Raw genomic sequence first — 23,914 nt, 5'->3', positions numbered from 1 at the left:
TCAAAGGTTTGTCAGAATCAAACTTCAGATGCCAGAGATGTCAGCTTTGACTGATTTCCTGATTTCACTGGATGGGAAACGTAAATCAAGTCAATGGCAAGCCTCTCTACAGTAGCTCTGGCCTCGCGGTTTCATCATCCATGCTCTTAAAAATTTATTACGACCGTCCATCACATGACAGCATGCGTCTCGGTCTGATTTGAACGAAACAACATCTGATGCCTGACCCTCTCCTCGTTCACTTTATATCTTTGTCAAAAGCAGAGCCCAGCAGGGACCAGGATGAACTTAAGATACGGTTAATTAGCTACAAAAGTGAACAAATGCTCGCTGACAATGAGTGTGTCTCATCTCATTTGATCTGACAGGGCACAGCGGAAGCCACACTATAAGCTTAAAATAAAGTGCAGACCTGCTGCCAGGGAACAGGAATATAGGATCTTATGAACAGAGGAGAATAAGAGTTAAAGAGTGAAGAAAATATAATCTGATCAAACATTATTCAGCTTTAAATATTGTTCAGCTTTAAAGTTACTGTGCAACTGTGTAATAAAAATGTGCTCACGACTTTGGCCTTGAGAGCGATAAGAAGCGATCGCCTCATCCTGCAGGTGAAAGATATCTGCAAGCGAAGAGACTAGAACACCCAAGGCCGCTTTCCTTTTATGGAGTTGTTTTTCTGCTAATGCAGCACTTTCCTCACAACCCCCTCCTGTAAGTTTTAGAGAATATATACCCATCCTCACAGCAAATATTAGGAATCTCCTGATGTGAGCTGTGTTGAGAGGTTGTCTCTGTCTCAATAAAAGTTCACTGATTCCCCACCTGCTGCAGGTGTCCGGTTGTCTTCATTCTCCGCCAGCCTGGTTAAGTCAATTCCTCCTTAACATCTAAAAGAACCTATTTAATGAAGGAAGACGGTTCACTTTGTGTTTAATATTATTCTATTGCTGTTGTTGTTTTTTTATATCCTTCAATTGGCGTCACGAACAGGATCCGCTCCAGGCCAAACTGGAACGGGGGGGAGGACATCAGCCGTGGTCTGAGTGAACGGAGTTTGGACAAAAGCTGTGTGCACACAAAAACAAGGTAAGCAGACCTTTTATTTCTGCTATATTGAACATTATAAAAATACTTAGTGTCCAAACTCCTAGTAATTCATAACCAAAATTGTCTGGCTTACTTAAGGCTTGTTGAGAATCAGACAAGTGAATAAGAGATAAGTGAATAAGAAATAAGTGAATAAGTGAATAAAGATAAGAGTGAACTGAGGTCTGACCACGGTTGCAGCCGACGGGTTGCTCTCCGGTGTCGGATAAATACCTCAGTGCAGGTCTGGGACCTTGAAAGGGTTTATTAGTAACGCCTTTCTAAACAAATTAAAAGGTTAAAGGCCTTGAGAATATTTTTTAGTAATATTCTCTAAACTACAGAAGGGTTAGGAAGGCCCAGAGGACTTTATTAGAAAAGATCCTCTAAAACTTAAAAAGGAGAAGTACTGGTTGGAGTCCAAAGGAGGGGTCCCTTTGATCAATAGGAGAAAACGGATCTCTTCTTAAAACCCCGATGATTTTAGTGTTTTAAATGTTTTGATGTTCTGTTTGATATTGGACACACATAAATACACGCTGAATGCTTGCTGTGGAACACTGGGCAGGACAGTTTGTTCTCCGTTGTTCACAGATTACACAATTAAAGGAACTAGGTTCCTCTTTTGGTTAAAATAATACACCACACATAGAATTTTTTTACACATTTATTACATACATAAGGAGGGTAATGAGTGACTGCAGGTAATGTATGAAGTGTGAATGAGACGTGTGAACAAGGTGACAACCAACTAGCACCCCTATCAGGAAGCTCTAGGCAAGGTTACCCGCCAGACTCCGGTTTGGTAGAAGCCTGGTAACACCTGAAGGGATATTTCAGTGCTGACTCACCTTTAAAGCAGCGCCCCAGCTGTTAGTGCCTAACAGAGGCAGAAACCCAGCTGGCCCAAATTCTCCTTTAAAATCAATAAATAGAACATAAATTACCGGTGTGTGTAAATAAGTTGTATAAATCTGTTAGATCTGAAACTCCTGCTAAAAAACTTCCTCTCTACAACTCTTTTCTCTTCTCTCCCTCTTTCTCTCAGTTGGGATTCTGTGTGTGTATGTGTGCTGGAGAAATAAAAAAAAAGGAAAAGGGTCTCTCTCTCTGTCTCTGTGAGAGGAAAAAGGTGGGGGCCGAGTGAGCCCGCGGGGCCGAGCGGGTCCGCGGGAGCGAGCGTGTATGCTGTATGAGGAAGAAGGGAGTGAGAGGGAGCGAGTGAAAAGAGTAATCGAGTATTTGGTGATTTTTTTTATTATTTCAGAGGCACTGGGTAAGAGTTTTGACTTTAGCTGTGAGAGTTGTGAAAAGAGCAGGTTTTTCTTTTGTTGTAGACTGTGAGTAATCGGTGTTTTTCTGCCTATTGTGCTGCGTGGAAGACACAGAAGTGTAGAAATGTTTGTGGTTTATCTTTGTTTGACGTTTTATATAGAGTTGGTTGATTCAGGGTGATTTCTCCCGTTTAAGGGAGGAGTTGCATTGTGGTTATGTTAAAGCTTTGCTGTAGGGGTATGTGTGTGATTTTGTGCTGGCTTCGCATGTTTAAATGGATGCATAGAAGTTTGTCAGTGAGAAATTGTTATGGTGGGGTTTTAAAGTTAGTAAAGAGTCAAACAACGCCCACTGTTTTAAAAAAAGGCCCAAAACATCATAAAAGACACCTCACATCCTGGCCACTCCCTGTTCGAACTGTTGCCCTAAGGCAGACGGTACAGGGCAATCAGAGCAAGGACTAATAGACTCAAACACAGCTGTTATCCAACTGCAATAACACATCTGAATACTACAAAAATGTCCACCATGCCACTCTTGTGTTAATCTATGCACGGTCTGAAGCATGACGGTGGGAATACTTAGTATTTTAAGTATTCTATCTATTTTATTGATTGAATTTTATTGTTTTTTTATATTTGATATTACTAGGGATGATGCAATGATCGGGGACCATTCTTAATGTCGTCGGTCTCATGACAATGACAATAAAGTTTTTGATTTTGATTCTGATTCTGAAATACACCCTCCTCAAGAGTTCAATGATTTAGGCAGTTATGTTTATACAAATACTAAATGTATGTTTAGTGTCTTCATACAGGTGTTTTTTCTTAACCTGGAAGCCTGAGTACGGCAGCAGAAGACAGGCCAAGCTTTGGCTAAAATTCACGGCTGGACACCAGAGTTGTCCTCACCCCTCCCGGTAAAACAAAAAAGAGAGAATGTAGTTTGAGGCGGGTTTTTCTCGCTGAACTGCTCTGGGTGCTGTGTCCCTGGATCTCACCAGTGTTAACCTCTGGCGGAAGACATGGAGAAAAGGAAAAGATGTTCCTGGTAAATCACTGAAACAAATAAAACCACACACAACCAGAGAAAGATATGAGAAGGGTGAGGAACAGACACGTGTGCGTGTTAGAGAAATGCCTCGTTTGAGAAAAAGTTAAAGTAACCCATATACAGACGCACCCATACATGCAATGAAGAAACAGCTTACATACATGTGCACGTACATGCAAGGTTAAAGTAGCGACACTTAACATACACCTGTTTTTAAATGATATAGTTTATACATTACTGACAATTAAACGCTTTGGGTTGCAGGACAACAACGTAACGTCAAAAGACAAAGACACTGGTCTGAGGATTAAGTGAGGACACGACAAATTTAGTGGTTAAAAGGGTCGACTTGGGACATGTTTTTGTTGATTGTTTAAGACAAATGACTACTGAATGATAGGAAATTCCTTTTTAGGTTTCTAAACAGGATCTTAAGAATTTTAACACGTACCTGTGTTGTCCTGTCAACTTGAGGGGTTATGAGTTGATTATATGGTGAAAAAAAAAAAAAACAAAAACAAAAAAAGGGGGGAGACGAGATCTCGTTGTTTCTCCCCTCTCGGGATAACACAGCCAACACAGCACAGCCAACACAACATCATTTTCCTGTTCGCCTGTTTTGTTTTGTTTTTGTTTTTTCTGAGAGCCGAAGCTGACCTGGACTCCTACCCTCCCCTCTACCATCGTTGCCCTCTCCGCGACCATCTTTGACCCTTTGACCCCTGAAGGCCACAGCAGCTGGACTCACAACAACAACTTGAGGATGTCAACAGTGCTGCAAAAGAGTGATCTCATGCAGCAGAGACGGAGAGCACTAAACCTAAAGCCCGTTTCACTACACGGGGGAAATTCCCAGGCTGCGTCAGCTGACAGAGCTGTGACGAGACGCGCATTAAGCCCGGAGGAAAAGGGATGGTGAGCAGAAGGATGCTGACCTCTGAGAAGAGCCGAACAGCAGAGCTGCAGAAGGCCGTGGAGCAAAGTAAGGACAACATAAACAGACCCAAAGAGGAGGGGAGGACCCTAGGCCATGCGTCAGGCCGCTGGTTTACCTAAACTACAGAACAGGAAGGTGATGAACACAAACATATACCAACACACGAACACACACTTCTGCATGCGCCTACTTAGAATGAAGGGAAACACACACATGAACACTTATGCACTTGTTGAGGGAGTAAAAACTGATACATACCCATGCACTAAAATCAAAATGTTGATTTAATTTACTAAGAAGTGACACACAATGCTCCAGCTGCTGCAATGAAGAATGCTTTACTGACAAAGGCTCAATGCTGCACACAACAAAGTCAAATACAGAATTTGCTATAATAATAAGCCCAGAGGGCATTTGTGTGGTCTGGGGAGCAGAGTCCGGAGCGGTTTGGTTATGAAAATGATGCCCGTGCGAGATATCTGGGGCTTAAGGCCTCGACTTAATTGTTTACTCTACACTAAAAAGAAAAGAAAACACTCTGAGCAGTGGTGCAGAGTGAAAACGAGGAATTAACAGTGTGAGTTTTATTTCAGAGCGCCACGTCATTGTGATGGAGATTTAATAAAGGAGGAACACACGGACAAAGAAGAAGAGAAGGGGGGGCAGCCCTTGAACGCGATTGCCTGAGGCATTAAAGTTCTGTACTAAATTCTGGTTTCCAGTGTGAGAAAAGTCACGCAGTGCCAGTAGTAGAGCTAGGTTGAGTGATGATTCTAAATTACTGTAAGTAAATCATCGTACACCGTTCAAGTTTCATGATAACGGGGATCTAGACTTTGTTGAACCCTAGGCAATTTGAACAGGTAAAAGTCGAGTGACCAAGTAGCAGTTGAATAAAAGTCATTGAATAAGTGTTGAAATAAACTGGCAGAATTAAGAGAATTAAAACATTTCAAGAGCTCAACTTACTTAATGGTTCAATTTTGTTTCACGAACGCAAAACATATAGGTTTATGAATATGAAAAGGTTGAGGTGGTGTTGATTTGACTCTGTGTAGGTTTAGGTTGGTATTTTTATTGATGGGAAGAATATTCAGTGACAAGTCCTAAGACCCGGGCGTCTGCATTTTGTTTTTGTTATTTTTCATTTTATTTTGTTTTATATTTACTGATTTTTGTTTGTGAATCTTTTCTTTAAGCAGATCTGCACATCGGAAATTACAAGCATTACACGTCGGCGAGAAAATTGTTGTAAGTGAGTTTCTCCGCATTGAAATGGGTTCTGGAGGAAACACTTGTGGGGACAATTAGAAACGAGAGTCCCTGTTTAAAAAAGGATTCAGCGAGGTAATCCAAACTCAAGTTCTTGTTTCTTTTTGAGATGACGTCATTTTGCTGAGTGTGGAAACTAGATGCGACGACAGGTTTCACTATCAGCAAAGAACGGATGAATGGATGAAAGACTGGGAATAAAAACAAACGGACTGACTGGTAAAAGATGACAAGACTTGACCATGACTCAAGGTTAACCACCTCCACCTAGATAGGATAAAAGGGTGGATGAATTTATGTGGGTTTCTTTTACAGGAGTAGAAGGATGACAAAATATTCGAGGATGAGTGAACCTGTAAATGCCATTTTTGTGTCTTGTGTTGCTTACAGAGGTAACTGCGCAGCGTTACCATTTACATTTTCTTCCCTACAGGGTTACAGTTTTAATGTTTTTCTATTACAGGATTTCTGGGCGGATGTGTGAAGAAACGGTGTTTATGGGTTAGGAGTTGGGGATGCTATTACACTGTATTCTGGTGAGAGTGTTGGGGGAGACACACCCTGTCTTGAAAACTGTGATTCTTTTACAGGAAATGTTTTATAGCACCTATGGAATGAGGATGCCTGACTACGGTCAATGTGCTGCTAATGTTTGCTTTGCTTTGGTGAGAGGGGTGCAGTAGAAAACAGACAAGTGACATGAAAACAAGTAATAATAACAAATAACAAATTTGGGGACAGTTTGACCTAGAGCCCACTAACTGGCCATTAGGGGCTCTCTCTCTCTCTCTCTCTCTCTCTCTCTCGCTCTCTCTCTCTCTCTCTCTCTCTCTCTCTCTCTTGGAATAACATTGCCCAAAGGGTGAATAAAGCAAATTGTGGCAATAATAGTGATTTAATGATTGGAGAAACCTGAACATGATACTTGTCTGTTGAGCTGAATCGTTTATTACTCTTATGATTTTCCGGTGGGACTATGAAGATTTTTTGGTACAGATTGCAGGTTGTTGCTCTTTAACTCCTAGAACACGCCCTTGGCGAGGTGGGGGGAACTGGACCACCTTTCTCTGCCCCATCATCCTCTATTAGACGACATCCAAGCTAAGTAAACATGTCTTGGCCCTTTCCCCCTGAAATGACAGGCAGGCAAAGATGTTGCGTCTTTGTTTGCTTCCTGGCCCTGGGTCTCATTCCCATTGGCATAATCCTGATCTGTGAAGGGCCCCCGACACTTCTGACACCTTCAAGTTCAAAAGCTTCGCCCCCTTCTGACAGTCCCAATCTGACAAATGTAGCCCCTAGGGTCTTGCCCACCACTTCCTCTCCAGTTTTACCATATTCACTTTTGAATGTCCTTAGCAGTTACCGTTCTGGGTTTATTTTACGGTTGATTTATTCTTTCACATTTTCACGTTTATATCTCTCATTATTATAGTATACTCTGTACTGTCCACATTTTTATCATTACTTATGCTTTTTGGTTGCTGAGATACAGGAACTGTTAATTTTGTGTCACTACCCTGGTTGCACTAACTCGTTGTATCCGTGTGTGCAGGACAGCTGTTACTGCTTTCGTCGGGAACCGAGACTGCTTGCAGCCGACCCCTGGGCAGGGTGGTGCCTGGACTCTTTTCTCCTCATCTGCAATGACAGATAAAGACAAATGATAAGACCCGAGGAGTTTTTCGAGCCAGGCTTCGACACGTCTCTGTGTTCCTTTGAATGTTACTTATTTTTGTGTGTTGACCCATTTAAGATGGGTCAAAAGGGGGATTTGAAGAAAATATAATCTGATCAAACATTATTCAGCTTTAAATATTGTTCAGCTTTAAAGTTACTGTGCAACTGTGTAATAAAAATGTGCTCACGACTTTGGCCTTGAGAGCGATAAGAAGCGATCGCCTCATCCTGCAGGTGAAAGATATCTGCAAGCGAAGAGACTAGAACACCCAAGGCCGCTTTCCTTTTATGGAGTTGTTTTTCTGCTAATGCAGCACTTTCCTCACAACCCCCTCCTGTAAGTTTTAGAGAATATATACCCATCCTCACAGCAAATATTAGGAATCTCCTGATGTGAGCTGTGTTGAGAGGTTGTCTCTGTCTCAATAAAAGTTCACTGATTCCCCACCTGCTGCAGGTGTCCGGTTGTCTTCATTCTCCGCCAGCCTGGTTAAGTCAATTCCTCCTTAACATCTAAAAGAACCTATTTAATGAAGGAAGACGGTTCACTTTGTGTTTAATATTATTCTATTGCTGTTGTTGTTTTTTTATATCCTTCAAGAGCCATATTTTACATCCTGTGTTAGTTTACTTGATGATGGAGCTGCAGGACACGATTACTTACAGCTTATCAGTTTTCCGTAAATAAAAGTCCTTCCAATAGACAGAGCACCCTGCAGATTTAATAAATATCTTTCTGTTTATGACTTTTAAGTTGGTGCAGAGCTCACAGCGGCTTCAGATCAGCTCCACTCAATGACAACTGTTAATAAAAAAGTGAAATACAAACACTGACATAAATTGTTGGAAAGTGAGCACTTTATCTGGACTACTGCCGTCTTCCACTTTGAAATACAGATTGTTACTATATTACAATACATCAGGTCTAGTAACAATAAGCAGTTGTTATTGATGATTCATTTTGTGTTAAAAGTCTAATGTTTTGATCCGTTTTTTTAAAGGCATAAATACTTAAACAGGATTTTTCTAATCCTAAATCACTTTTTACTACTCGCCCCATTCACACACAATAATGCAGGGCTTTATTCTTTGCCTTTAAACACTATTGCCTGTAATGCACACACTCACACACCGATGGATGCCTCAAGGTGTACTTTGAGGTTCGATATCTTGCCTAAGGACACTGTGATGTGCAAATGTTTGATGCTTACTTTTAACAGACATTGCAGCAGATTTTCACCTTGGTTAGAGTTAATTGTTAAATTGGACATATTACAGTTTGTTTTCTCTCATATATACATTTTTAAAGTAGTGAAAGCTGCTGTTAAACATAACCAGGGATTCAAACAATAAGATTGGTGTATGTACAGCTAATCCCCAAACTTCAGTTCTTCTGCTTGATGTTATCAGTGAGCAGTGTTGGTCAAGTTACTTGAAAAAAGTAATCAGTAACTAATTACCGATTACTTCCCCAAAAAAGTAATCCTGTTACTTTTCTGATTACTTATTTTCAAAAGTAATTAATTACTTAGTTACTTTTTTAAAACACGATTTACAACCTGAATAGGTGATAAAGCGATAGATCTTTCAGCCCAATTCTACTTTTTCTACAATCCATCATACAAAATGTAATCAAATGGAAAAGTCCCTTTTTAAAACTTGTTTTTATTAGTTTTAATCTTTTAACTTTATGCATCAAGCAAAAATGTAATTATATGCAACATTCTCTGACTGGAAGAAATTAGTTTAACATTTAAACTTATTTTCTACACATTCCAGCACATAAAATATGTATATATATATTTTGTGTTTACACTCACTCTTTCAAATAGATGCAAGTAAAACACAGCAGAAAATAAATAACATCAAAGACTAGCGGTCCTTTTACTCTATTTTCACCTGTAAAGCAGGAGTGAGGTAGGCGGAGGTTTACCCTGGTGCAGGTGTGCCGCAGCGGTCAGTTGAAGAATCCGCGAGTTTCTCTGTGAGTTTCCCATTACGTCGTAGCTACTCGGTGCTTGCTTGGAAGTTTAGGGGTTTTTTTCGCTGTAAAAATAAGTTTTCTTCCCACGCACGATGGACGCTAATGTTTTTGTCACTTTTTATGGAATCAAACTCAAAGTAAGGTCAGTACTTCCACGCTTTAAACGCTGCACGCTCATACTCTCTCCCGCACTCATATATGATCCATTGTTGATCTGCACACAGCTGTTGTCACAAACGTCGCACTCGCTTACGTCACTGTCATGAGACATTCTTGCAAAAAAATCACGGTTTTAGTAACGCAGTAACGCAGCGTTCCTACGGGAAAGTAACGGTAATCTAATTACCGTTTTTGCAATAGTAATCACTTACTTTACTCGTTACCTGAAAAAAGTAATCAGTTTACAGTACTGTTTACTGCCCATCTCTGTCAGTGAGACGGGATATCATCTTCCATATGGTCAATTCAGATGCACAGTTGTCCCATGAGCACAGAAATCCACTTTCAGTCTAAAATTACTCTTTATGATTGACACTTAATCAGAAGAACATTTGCTTCAAGTGAGAATTAAAACAGGAGAAGCTACAACTTCCTGTTTAGCTTCTCCAAACAGAGGATGAACTGAGGTGTGCTTTAAGGTGCAGCATGAGACACCTAAGGATTATTTGTGATTATTGTTCTACGCTTCTGCAAGAACAGAAATAATACAAATATGGAGCTGGAAATAAATAAGTGTAATAAGTGTTCTTTTGGAGTGCCAATACTTTTATAAGGAAAGGTTGCAGAAGAGAGTTTACCCAGATATAACTACAAAAATCATTTAAAAGTCGATGTTTTCTTTCCAAAATAGATCGCTTTTTATTTGAACCTAATCTTCCACATCTTCTTTTAAACAAGGTGGTTTCAAACTAGTTTTCAAGGCAAACAGAACAACACAGTGAACAAGGAATCAATAAAAACATTTCAAGAAGGATAATAATAAAAAAAAGATGCCAAAAATCTGTGAACTCCAACTGGAATGCACGTTTCTATTTTGAGAGGAGTTTGCTGTTAATTCCATTTGAAAGGTTGCAAGGCTTCAAACCGGATAGTATGATATGTTGTATGAAATATGTTGTTATAAAGGTGTTATCTCTTTTGCGACAAACAAGATGTTATTGTTCACCTTGTACAGGGTCCTGGTTGGTTTCCTAGCAACACCAATTTGACGTGTAAAGAGGAAAGACCTTGCCGGATTTTTGTTGACTGAAGCTTCATCGCTCATCACCTGTAACAACTGGTTGCTGGTTTATCCTCCTGAGACCCAGGGAAAAAAAGTATTTTGATGTAGCCACTAACTACAAGTAAGGCTTGTAGTTAGTGGCTACTTTGAGTTTTTGTTTCCCAGCAAAGGCGTCTGTAACCAGTTATGGGTGGCTAGGCTACACCAACTAATTGGAGGCACTGAAGTAAACGTCTCCACTGCCCTTTTTTTTTTAAGAGAGACTAGTTTGTGCTTCAGGTTTGGGCAGAGAAATTCTAATATATTTTATTTTGTTACTTAGGGTTGGGTAGCTTTTTAGACACCACACCAGCTACCAGGGTCATATCATACCATTTGCATTATACAATATTAAATAGTAATCTTTCACTACCATTGGTAATGGCTACATACAAAGGTTTCAGATGTACGATTGCTGTGTTCCACTGCGTCCTGCGTTTTTAGTGGGTCACAAGGATACAACACTACAGATTAAATGCTTTACAGTTTTTGTACCATTTACGTTCACAGCCGCCATTTTTCCAGTTGGAAATCCAACTTGAAGTATTCCAGTCTGGGAAATTCTGACTTCCCTTCAGCTGGACTGCAGCTAGTGTAAAAGGAAGTGCTAAATTAAAACATCAAACAAAACAGTGAAAAGAGCCCCATTTCTCTGCCAACTTATCTAACTACCTAATTAATTACCTGAAGAAGATGTCAATGAAGCTGTTGATGCCTCATTAAAAGTTTTATCATCATGGGTTCAACTTCTTGTACACTGACAACAGGCGTGCTAACGTTAATTGCTCGTCCTTTGTTGAGGTTGGCTTTCAGGCTTTCAAGTAGGTACACTCTTCAGCTTTTAGACATATTTTGCATTTGACCAGTCGCTTCCTCAGATTAGATGTGTTATCATGGCTACCACAAATGTTGCAGAGAGAATTACATCACATTTTGAAAAGTAAAGCCACACATGATACTGCTTGCTGCCTCCCACAACCAATACAGCCACGTGCATTTGTTTTTTAGCGTGTTGCAGGAGTGACGTCACACATTCAGGGTCTCTTTCTTCCTCTAAATTTGAAAACAAGCCTAGATGTTATAAGTCAGTATGCTAAAAGTTTACATTAGTACAGTAATTAGCAGATGTGTATCTCAAGTTGCAACTTTAGCATTTGTTAGCCAAACTTGCTAGTAATAGCTGGTAACTTTAACCTGTCATCCACATATGATCCCCTTTGACTTAGCCAAAATGCTAACATTTGTGAGGTTTCAAAACTCCTGGTGATGTCATGATGATTGTCACTGCCACCTTTTAATAAACTGAATACAAGAATATAAAATAATTGCTAACAATCATTAGCAAAAGTTGTCTTTTCACAAGTAAATTTTGCAAAATGACAAATTCGAAGCTCAAACATTGCCAGATGTTCGACAAACATTACCTGAAGATATTAATCACAATCTTTGGGCTCGCCACATCTTTAACCGTTCAGATTAATTCTGGCTCCTGGGAAGATGTTAGAGGTAATAATGACACAGGCTTCTTGTCTTTTGGGTTTACATTTTATTTGACAAGACAATGAGTTGTAAAACATGTACAATAGGATTCCCAAAAAGCATACAAAATGATAATTGATCTGTGATACACAAAATAAAAGAAAGAAAACCCAATAAACACTCACATAAGATGATTTGATCTCCAGTGTTTTTGTTGTTTTTTCTGTTTTAGCACTGTCACTATCAATGTCAAACAAATCCCGTGTTTGTGTATTTCCCAGTTTCGTCATCTGTTCTACTGTCAGAGAAGAAATGTGAGAATTGAAAAGCTAAAAATAACATAAAGAAGGCACGTCTGGCTCCGTGATAAAAAGCTGTGATGACAATGAATGAACGAGAGATCGGAGAAGAAAAACAAAACAAAGAGGGTGGATGAGAGACTGAATACAGACTGAACAATATTACCACTGGCATTCACAGCTTGTGTTTCTGGAGCTGAACTAATAACAGAGGAAGTGGGGAGACTGAGCAAAGCACCTGGGCCAAAAGGCAACACTGCACCTCTCACAGAGGGAGGAAGCCGGAGCCTTTATCTGACAGATAATCCATGTAAAATCACTGCACTTACCTCCGATAACCATCTTGTAACTGTGGACCCATGCTGTTTGGCAGCCTGTAGTGTAAACCGAATTATGTTTTTGCAGTTTGCATTTTATGAGTCAGCTTCATATCTATTCCTGGAAATGGCAACAATCTAATTCCAGATACCTCACAATGAAGCAACTCTATTAAACGCAAGGCTCTGGGAAAAACCGAATGATCCTTAAATGATACGGCAGAGTCGAAACTCAGAACTGAATGGTTTGCTGAGTCATTGGTCTCTGATATAATGGGTCCCAATGATTGTCTTTTCCCTCTTGCTCAATCTCTCAAGAACAGCCTCCTGGCTAACGCATTAAACACAATAAATCCACAGAAAACTAAATATTCATTCATTTTGTGAAAATAATTTAGCAACAAAAAAGCAAAACCATTACACTGACTTCCCTTTATGACAGTTTTGTTCTGTGTCGGGGCTATAAAATACATCATATACGATTGTCTGACACTGCACCATATAAGCGAGTCAAAAGGCCGTATACTTGTTAATGTGGGGCGACTCTTCTTATAAAATATGGAAATAGGCCCATGCAGCATGCAGACATTTCCTCTAATGAGAATAAACATCTTAGTGGGACAAAGTAGGTATGCAACAAAAACTTTTAACACTATTTGCTGCTTTAGAAGTCCTCTTTTATCCTCCATCTGGCCGGATTTAGCTATACATTAGCTAGCAAATCAGCTAATTTCAGCTAATTGTCGCATTATGAAAACTGTAAACATAATTTGGAAAACACGCATGCCTCTTTTGGGGACAAATGATAATGTAGCAGCATAAAGTGGGACTATTATAATGACTAAGCATAGTGCATATGAAGAAAACAAATGATTGTCATACTGTATGTCGGCAAAACAAATATCATCTGGCGTCTACTGTGCAGAGTGAAAGCTGTGATCAGAATTTTTCTTTGTTGTTTTAATTTCCCATAAGTCTTCCAGTTTTTCCTTAATCTTATGTTATTATTCTATCAATCTACGTTCACCATGCACCACTGTATCCCTGTCTCTCTCTTTTGTTTCCATCTATGTCTACGTGACACCTCCATTAACTTTTATACCTGCTGACAAATACCTGTTTATCAGCCGCCCGCCTTTCTCTGCCCTCTGACAGTAAACACGATGGCTCTGAAAGATTTGTGCGGCTCAAAGTCTGAAGCAAGAACCCAAGATTAAGAAAAAAAAGTTGGCGTATTTTTGTGTGAGCTGGGCTCAGTGGCCGTAAGAGACGACGATTCCATGCTGACTGCATTTTAAGATTAGTGCTCGAGACTAAAACAGGCAGCTCGCGGAGCCGTCGTGAGACGGAAAAAAAAAGGAAAAAATAAAAACAAAAAAATATCTCGCTCTCTCAACTTAAATTGGACTCGTGGTGTGCATGAGTATGACAGATGCATTGAGACAGAAATGAAAAACAGCTTTCTTTTCTGACATTCAGAAATGTTTTTACAAATGAAGATTATTCCGCAAACAGCCTTGGGAAAATGTTTCAACAAGCCACCGATCATGCCATGCAGAGTAATATGAACACGGAGTAAAATCCACATCATTTTTTTATATACTCAAAAACATTTTAGTATTAAGTGACAACCTTGATGCACCCGTGAAAAGCAAAATAGTAATATACACTTTGTTTTGTCTTTTTTTAGTCGCTCGTTTGACATTTAACAAACTTCCATCCCCTGTACAGAGGCACTGATGACACTTACACTTGTTTATTTTTTTATGTGTACACATTTCACCAACAATATATTATTCATCAATATTATCAATACTATTTACACTGTCCATGATTTGGTACCATCATCTGACATCTGTAAAGACCAATTCTTGATTCAGCCTGAAGGCAAAGTTGTCGCTCGCCTTCTTTTTCGCGTTTTTTTTCCCTTTCAAGTCGACTCTTGGATAAAATGCAGACTGCATATTTTCGACATGTGCGAAATGATCTGCATATATCGGATTTTGTGACCATTCTAATCTGTTAAAATGGCTGTAATGGCAGTATCCTTCTAATATATGCCGAGCATTTACACATTTTGTAATACATTCCTTATGATGTTTTCCTCAACTCTAACTGTGTGATTTGTTAGAGGACTGAAAGCAAAAATTGGTGGAGGCTTTTTGTTTGTGTGTGTGCACTCCTGCGTGTGTGCTTTTCTTTAGTCTCCTTCACTCCCCAGCCCACACTCTTACCGACTCTTGCAATTAACAAGAACAAATATGAATCGTGGACTTTAAATGATGTGATGTTGCCAGGTTACAGAGCTTGAAAATGATGTCACTTCCCCTTCGTTAGCGCTAACGAGCAGCCCCGTCGCTCTGACAGTTGCAGGGACAGATGAGGCTCTTTGACAACATAATAAAGTGGAATGTTTCTCTATTGGACCGTAATCTGGGCAAGGATGAGTTGGGGGGTTTTTTACAGTTATTTTGGGACTTGACAAATAACTGAAATGTGTTTTCAAATGTCTTGAGCGATTAATGAAGCTGCCTGGAGAGCCAGATGATCAGGCTTTGGACTTCCTGGGGTTGAATTCAGCCTCGTCTAAACTCAAGCAGCGGCAAAAGAGGAGTGCTTTGAAAGGACTTCAGATGTGGTTGTTTTACTTCCCCTGTAGTACTCGGCTCCCTGGTGTTTCATCTTGACTTAGAGGGGAACTTACTTTCCACAGATGTGAACTGAAGAGCTCAGGACTGGCAGCCTCACATACAACAAGAATTTTTTGACCGTGTGGTCATCGCACGAGATGTTGCATATTGCGTCTGATAGCAAATCAAACAATTTGCTAACACTACACAGAAGTAGGGCACTGTGTAGTCCAGTTCACGTGCATTACACAAGCTCTTGACCATCTAATTAACTTTTTTAATTATTGTAAATTGTGATTTCACTGGCTCTCTGGTTTTCTAATATCATGGATTACTATGTGCGTGTGTCTGTCACGATGTTTTGTATTGTAGCTCTAGGTTGTCTGAAAGCTAATGGCAAGATGTTCCAGTTGGCTCCAGTTGGCAGAGGTTAAAAAATAAAATTAATTTAAAAAAAAGCTGTTTTTACTTTAACTGACCGAATTCTTTGTCTCAAGTACCATTACGACAGATTAAAAAAAAACTATTTATATTAAGTGAGAAAATATTTAAACCCATAACACCCACTAAATAAGAAAGGTAAATAAAAATAAATTGAAAACATTCATCATGTGTGGACTAAAACTTTTTAAACATTTGTAAATGTTTACAAGAAAAATGGCGGAAACGTGTGCTTGCCTTTACTTTTCATGCTAAATAACGTGACCTGGAATTTGCCCATATGCCTGTGACGTGGTGTTCCGGTTGCCAAAACTAGACGTACATGGCAGGAGAAACAAAGCTTTCGCCCCGAGAAATGTTGGCAGCCGGCACCTCGTGATTAGAAGAATCCAAATCATTGCTATGGTGACCGTCTGCTGCATGATCTTTGCGCTCTTTGTCGTATTTGACTGGAGGGGCTCTGCCGTTCAGGGCTCCGGTGGTCTCATCGTCCAGGTTCTGCAAAGTGGACACATAAACAGGCTTACTATCTCATACTTTATCAGTTACTATTATAATTGTTATAAGGTGATATTATGTAAAGAGTGGATTCAGAAAAGCATTCAGCTTTTGCACACTTTACTGTATTGTAAATTTTGTTTTTTTACCACAGCTTGCTCTGGGCAGTACTGTACCTACTTTTAAAACATAATTTAAGTCTATAGTGCAGTAAAAATCAATTATAAGGTTTTTTGTCAACTTTAATCCAATAAGCCACATTTTCTTGTTAACATCACCCCAATCTGAAATCCTACAAAGCTTTATCAGAATTCATTCAAAATTTTTGAGCTATCGAGTTTGCAGACAGAAAAGAAAGCAGCCTCCTTAGTGGAGGTAATAATCTGTGACATCAAAGAATTCAGACCCTCACTGTCGTCTAATGCAAACTGCGCTCAGGTGAAATGATGTTTGTTTAAGAGTGTTGCTACATAGCTAAACAACAACTGTTAAAATGGTAAAAGATGAAAAGCTGTCCTGTCAGGTTTTGTCTATGAAGGTTCTCAATCATCCAGGTCATCGAAGTCTAAGGAGCTTGGAAAGAAAAGTGTCTGGACTTCTTTGAGTTGCTTGAAGACGTTTCACCTCTCATCCGAGAAGCTTCTTCAGTTCTAAGGTCAAATGGTGAAGAGTCCCAGATTTAAACCCTGTGGGAGTGTCCCCCCAAGAGGGACAAAGGACCCCCTAATGATCCTCTACCAAAGTCCTTTCAGATTGTTAGCAGGACATCAAGAAAACTTTTTAGAATTATTTCTAATGTGCAATAAAGACAACTTTTTACGTGCAACTTTGCAATCAAACTCAGCATAAAGTGACATCTATTTAAAGGCTGAACTGACCAGATTTACCCCCCAAAACACCATCGTGGACGTCCGGCACTTGGTGGGATCCTGAAGGCTGTAATTAGTGTTTGTTGTAATTAATTTTTGCTGTAATTAATCCTTAAAAACCTGATTGGATTCCACATGCGGTAAATAGAATTGAATGGATATAGTTTAGGTACAATTCTTGAATGTGAAATCGCACAAGTAAAGTTGCAAAAACCAACATGTGAGGAAGTATTCACAGACGAACGTGTTGGTGTAGAGCTGTTACTGTGCTATCAGTGATCCCAAAGTTGCATCCACTGATGTCATTGGCTGTGGCCATGCTAAAAAAATGTACAACGTTTCCCTGCCTCCCATAAAGATGTTAATGGAACTGGCCCCGTCTTTTAAAATAGAAAACACTATGTAACCTTTGGCTCCGCAATTGCTCTGCAGATGCAGGAGAACATGCTGGAAAGCAGTTCATTAATTAGGCCTTAGAGGTGGAACAGCTAGACAGAAGCCACTCTGGACTAAAAGGCACATGGCGGCCTCCTCAGAGTTTGCCAAATGGCATTTAATGCACTCTGAAAGCATCTGATGAGGCAAATATTGAACTTTTTGGGCAGAAATAGAGGGTTGAAGAGAGAAGGATGAATGGAGCCAAACACAGAAAAGTCCTTGAAGAAAACATTTTAAAGCGTGCGCTTGTCCTGAGACTGGGGTGATTTTTCACCCCAACAATCACGCCAGTACCTTGTAAGTTTTGCTACACATGTGAATCTCTAACTTTCATTAAGTGGCCCAAATTTAACCCCTCCTGCCCCCAAACTGTGGAAGGACTGAAGATGTTTAACATCTGCTTTCATTCAGTCTGGAAATGGATCCGCCACGATGAACCGCCTAAATCCATGTGTGCAAGCATCTACAGTTACAGGAAAACTCAAAGCTTCTGCCAAAGGGGCTTCTACACTGAATTAAAGGTATGAGTACTTTACATAAATGCATGTTTTTACTTGATTATTATTATATTAAGCGTAGACTAAAGGGTAAAAGCACAATTTTTATCCATTTAAAATTAAACCTACAGTCCAGTAAAGTGCGCAGAAAGCAAAGAGGTCTCAATACTTTTGGAATTAACTGTATGTGATTGTCAATAATATATGTAAATCAGTTGACCTGAAGACTACAGAATGTCTCTTAAGTAATTATCACAACTCATTTACATACCAGAGGGATTATGGAATAACACAGGAAGTTGTGAAGACTTTCATTTTTACATTTAATTAGAATACCATTTTATGAAGTTCAAGTAATTATTCACAGCTTAATATTAATAACAGTTGATTGATTGGTACAAAGTGAAAACACCATGAGGTCCCCACAACAGTGTAGCTGTCCAAACAGATATGGAGCCCCTGTGGCTGAAGTGTGGCTCATGTGTCAGTGAGCAAAACATGCTTTTGTATCTGCGAGCGTGTTTGTGTGCGTGTGTGTGTGTGTGCATATTTATGTGTTATAGTTACAGTGACAGGCTCTCTCCCTGTGGGCTCGTAGTAAACCTCTCCTGGGCTGAGAGGCGCCGTCTCTGTGGCTGTGGGAGGCTCTGATGGCTTGTTGAGCTGCATGTACAGAAACCACATCAACACACAGGGAAGAGAGCAAAGTGGAAACAGTGCAATAAAATAGGATCTTAGAGTGAGAATATGTAACCTGTGAGAGAATAACACACTCTTACACGTGTGTATTTGATGTACACACACGCACAATGATTCATAGTGGTTTCATTTACAAGCATGAAAAGATGTTTTCAGCACACGACCTTTGCCGTTTTGTTACTACGGCCAATAATCAGAATTTTCACAGAAATAAGTTAAAATTGAAAAAAATAATTGGGTTCCACATGTCAGTAATTCAATTGTCGAGAGAGCTTTCGCTTGATTTTAACATAACATTATTTTAAATAATGAAAGGGGCAGGCAAGGAAAATTCAGGAGGCTTAGCCTAATATTTTGGAGCTTACCTTTTTTAAAGGCAATCACTGCAATCAAGCCTTTCTTGTATTTTTTTCTCTCGGTAACTTGTAATGGGGTTACACTTTGAAGTCCAGTTTAACTTTGCTTGACCAAACTTCACGTCTTCCAGTTTTCATGCATGCTTTGTTCTTTGTGCTTTGCCAGTTTCACCGCTTTCCATACATGCTAAATCAACCTAGTGCATCGAAATACTGCTGTTGTCTCAGAAACGGCTGGCTTCAGAGAAACATGCACAATATATCCTTTGATGTTGATTCTTGAGTGACACATACGTCCACATAAGAAGAAAGCATGACTGGTTCAGTTGGTTTTAGCTCACTGTTTGGTTACATTTAGTCACCAAAACTCCTCGTTTTGTTTAGGAAACTATCATAGATTGAGGTTAAAATGTACTAACTGTCCGTAAATAATAGTGTTTTAAGGCACTGTAAACAAGCGTTCACATGTGATGAATTTGAAGTGAGATCGGCTTCAGTTTTGCCACGACTAGTGTATTGTCGTGCATTAACGCCAAAGAACAACTTGCGTACATCTTCAAGACATCAGCAACTTTCAAGCAAGAGCAGTTACACTGCTTTAAAATAGGGACTCATAAAACTTCAGAAAGATTCAGGGTTTCCTTCATGTCCATCCTTTGGTGCTTTAAGAAGTACATTTTGGGACATTAGCTTGTTGGACAATCAATGAACTGTGATTTAGGCAGCCTCAGATGCTTTTTCAACAAATACTCGTCTTTTTTATGATTTCTCTCTGCCTTGCACAGACTGAAGCACCCCTGCGGCCGGCACAGCAAAGCAACCTTCTAACATGAGTAAGCCTCTTCCATATTTCATAGGGAGGATTTCCTTTGATCTTTCTTTGAAAATTTTCTTTTGTGGACATGAAGCTGATGCGACTTACCAAAAAGCTCTAATTTTGTTTTTTTTTCTGTCCAAAGAATATTCTCCCAGAAGCAATGTGGCCTGTCAGCATGCATTTGAACAAACAGCTGAGCTTTTTTTATGTTTCTCTTTCAAAAGTGGGGTCTTGTTCCATGGAGCCCATTTTCATTCAGAAAGCCATGGGAGGTGTGTCTGCACTGTTGTACCTTTATCCTGGAGGTTATCGTGTATCTGTTTTGAAGTCTCCCTTGGTTCTTTTTACACCAGCTGAACAGTACTTGTAGTCAAGCTGTGGTAGGTTAGGGAGGGTTACCATGATATCATGAACCCGAAACTCAGAGAAGATTATTTGGCTACTACGTCATGGTGTCTTTACCTTACTTTTGTCTTTATTTTTTCATTCTGTTGTTATCTCCTCAGAAACCTCAGCTGACTACTTTATGTTTCATTTGAAAAACTTAGTGACGGATTGTAAAAACATCTGTAATATTAATGTAGGACGAAAGTCTGCCTGAATTATCACCGCAGTCTACTTAGTTATCTCCATGGCTGAGCCATTTCAGATGATTTTTATAGAAAATGCATGCTGCTCTTTTCAGTCGGCTGCATTGTTCTATAACAAACCAAATGCATGTGAATGGAACAAAAGGGCTATTGACTGAAAAACTGAACATCGTCTGAGGTGTAAATGTGTCGGCACGTTGACCGTACTGGGCTTATCCTACTGACTGCTGGCGACCATAACCCTACAGTCATGTGAAAAAGAATTTTCACAGGACTTTGTGCGGCCCTGTGAACAACACCCACATGTTTCTATAGCAATTAAGAGGGTAAATAACAGCTAAGTGAGGTTTTGGCAGCTTGCTGGTCTGGACCATTCAGGTGTGTGTTAACAAAATGCCACAATATTCTCGGGATTGGATGGCCCAGCAGATAAAAATCAGAATGTTAGACGATGCAGTGCTCAAAGTAATTGCAAAACATCTCAGAGCTACATCTTAATCTATTTGATTTTTGACTTTATGTCAGTACAATTAAAAAAGACTGAACAAGTATGGCTTTTTTTCAAAGGGTTGCTAGGAGAAAGCCTCTTCTCTCTATATAGAACACGACAGGACAGCTTAGGTTTGCAAAGTTTATCTAAACAAACCACAAGATTTTTTGAGCAATGTTGTTTGGACAGAAGAGGCTAAGTAGAGATGTTTAGGCATAATGGGTAGTGCCACACAGCGTTTAAGCTCATGCACCTTTTACCAGCTATACCAAGTGTGAAGCACGATGATGAAGGGGTGATGATTTGGGATTGTTTTGCAGCCAGATGAACGTGCAGTGTTTGAATTGACCATGAACTGCTCTGTATGTAAGTATACACAGTATACAGAGTCAAATGTGAGGCCACCTGTCCTATTGCTAATTGCAACCCTACGCAACATGCATTTTTAGTTTCTATTAGATTGTTCTCAGATGTCTTAGCAATCAGGGAACAAATAAAAAACAATCTTTAAAACCAACTCATATCAAAAACTGGATGACTTAGAGGGTTAACAGGCAAGTGTCCTCACCTAATGGCTCAAGTCTACTTGTGTTTCTGCACAACTTAATTTGATGTTTGGAAAGTGATGAAACTTGAGCTGATGAAGGCCAGTTTTTAGGTGCAGCCATGATATCCAGATTATGATTGAAAGACATCCAGTTCAAGACCTCAATAATTTCATTTGCTGGTAATTTGTTATGAATCTAAATGAATGAAAAGGCCAATAAAATTCAATTTCTATTCCTTTCTTTGCTTTTCACGTGGGAAGTTTAGCTCTCTGCTGCCCATGCTAGCTCACATATGATCCTAGCACTATGAAACTTGCTCACAGTTTTTGCATTCAGATGCTTAAAGAGCACTCCACTTTTAAAAGAGATCTAAGATTATTACAGCGATTCAGCTGTTGTTTTAAAGCCTTATCAGTTGTTTTTATTGATTATAATAACGTCAAAGTAACTGCTGTAATCTAGATTGTGATTAGACTGTGGAGAAGGCAAACGAACTTAACAACTTCTTCAACAGGTTTGACCAGCCCACAACCCCCCCACCCTCACCTTCACTACAGAGTCCAATCCCCACTCTTCTACCTCCCTCGCTTCCCCCCCTTCCTGACACCATGACACCCCCCTCCTCCAATCCCTCTCTCAGCAGCAAGACATCTCCCCCCCTCCCCTCCTCCCAAACATCTCCCAGTGTCACAGTGGATCAGGTCAGGAGACAACTGAGGAAGCTTCGCCCCAGAAAGGCAGCAGGCCCAGACAAGGTGTGTCCTAGGATGCTAAAGGCGTGTGCTGCTGAACTTGGGGAGCCGCTACAACGAGTCTTCAACCTCAGTCTGCGACTGGGGAGAGTGCCCGCCCTATGGAAGACATCCTGCATCGTCCCGGTCCCCAAAAAGAACCGGCCCAATGAGCTGAATGACTTCTGACCGGTGGCACTGACGTCACATCTTATGAAGACTCTAGAGCGGCTCTTCCTCAACCTCCTCCGACCACAGGTACAACATGCCCAGGACCCACTACAGTTTGCATACAAGGCGGGTGTCGGAGTGGAGGATGCCATCCTGTACCTCCTACACAGAGCCCACTCACACCTGGATGGGGGAAAAGGCACGGTCAGGATCCTGTTTCTTGACTTTTCCAGTGCCTTTAATACCATCCGGCCCTGTATGCTTCAAGAAAAACTGAACAGGATGGAGGTGGACCCCTGCCTGGTGGCTTGGATCTCCGACTACCACAGTACGTCAGGCTGAAGGACATCACGTCTGACACAGTGGTCAGCAGCACAGGAGCACCACAGAGAACTGTGCTGTCCCCTCTTCTCTTCACCCTGTACACCTCTGACTTCTGCTACAACTCTGAATTATGCCATATTCAGAAGTTTGCAGACGACACAGCCATCATGGGGTGTATCTGGGATGATCAGGAAGAGGAGTACAGAAGTCTGGTGAGGAACTTTGTCGCATGGAGTCACACAAACCACCTGCAACTCAACACCTCAAAGACTAAGGAACTGGTTGTGGACTTCGGGAGGTCTAGAGCAGGTCCACTGCCGGTTCAGATAGAGGGGGAGGGGGAGGAGGTGGAGGTGGTCAACAAGTACAAGTACCTCGGGCTGTGGGTGGACAATAAACTGGACTGGTCATGCAACACAGAGCACCTGTATAAAAAAGCCCAAAGCCGACTGTACTTCCTCAGGAGGCTGAGGTCTTTTAACATCTGCAGGAAGCTCCTGAGGATGTTTTACCAGTCGGTGGTTGCTGGAGTACTTTTCTATGCTGTGGTGTGCTGGGGGAGCAGCACAGCAAAGAAGGACTCATCCAGGCTGGAGAAACTGATCAGGAAGGCTAGCTCTGTGGTCGGCATGAAGCTGGACACTCTGGTGACAGTGGCAGAGAAAAGGACATTAAAGAAACTGATGGACATTATGGACAATGCCAGGCATCCTCTGCACACGGCCATTAACAACCAGAAGAGTCTGTTCAGTGACAGGTTGCTTCTCCCAAAGACAAGAACTAACAGACTTAAAAACTCCTTTGTCCCACACGCCATCAGACTGTTTAACTCCTCCCTGGAGGGGAGAGGGAGGGGAAACAGGAGGACAAAGGAGGGGGGAACAACTAAGCTGTAGTGCCTCTTCACCTCACTGTGCAATACCTTTTGTGCAATACTTTTGTAAATAGTCAACGGTGCAATAGACTCAATACTTGAAATGTGCAATTCACTTGTATTTTTATTTTTATTCCTATTTATTCTATTTATCCCCTTCGTATATTTTATTTATATTGTCTCTGTATTTATATATGTGTGTGTGTATAACTCTGTAACTTCTGTCGGTGCTGTGCTTTTTTGGAAATCGAATTTCCCAGAGGAACCCACCCGAGGGATTAATAAAGTTCTA

General features: G+C 40.5%; 1 protein-coding gene and 1 long non-coding RNA gene across 3 annotated transcripts in view; one reads left to right on the top strand and one right to left on the bottom strand.

Annotated features, from left to right (window-relative positions):
• Positions 1-476: 476 nt before the first annotated feature.
• On the top strand, positions 477-7,756 carry LOC112434732 (uncharacterized). The gene is made up of 2 exons (XR_003024190.2): positions 477-866; positions 994-7,756. It is a non-coding gene; the product is annotated as an uncharacterized LOC112434732 (long non-coding RNA).
• Positions 7,757-12,086: 4,330 nt separating this feature from the next.
• Positions 12,087-23,914, bottom strand: part of pvrl2l (PVR cell adhesion molecule related 2 like) — a 324,556-nt gene continuing 312,728 nt past the window's right edge. For both annotated transcript variants that reach the window (XM_076878934.1, XM_004572649.6), the window contains exons 9-10: positions 18,590-18,685; positions 12,087-16,218 (exon numbers count right to left, since the gene is read on the bottom strand). In XM_076878934.1, coding sequence (XP_076735049.1) covers positions 16,033-16,218; positions 18,590-18,685 — 282 coding nt within the window. In that variant the 3' untranslated portion in view covers positions 12,087-16,032. The remainder of the gene's footprint in view (positions 16,219-18,589; positions 18,686-23,914) is intronic.

Source organism: Maylandia zebra, linkage group LG22, assembly GCF_041146795.1.
Source record: "Maylandia zebra isolate NMK-2024a linkage group LG22, Mzebra_GT3a, whole genome shotgun sequence".
NCBI lineage: Eukaryota > Metazoa > Chordata > Actinopteri > Cichliformes > Cichlidae > Maylandia > Maylandia zebra.
Note: the sequence above shows the minus strand (reverse complement) of the source record. Positions and strands in the feature narration are given on the sequence as shown.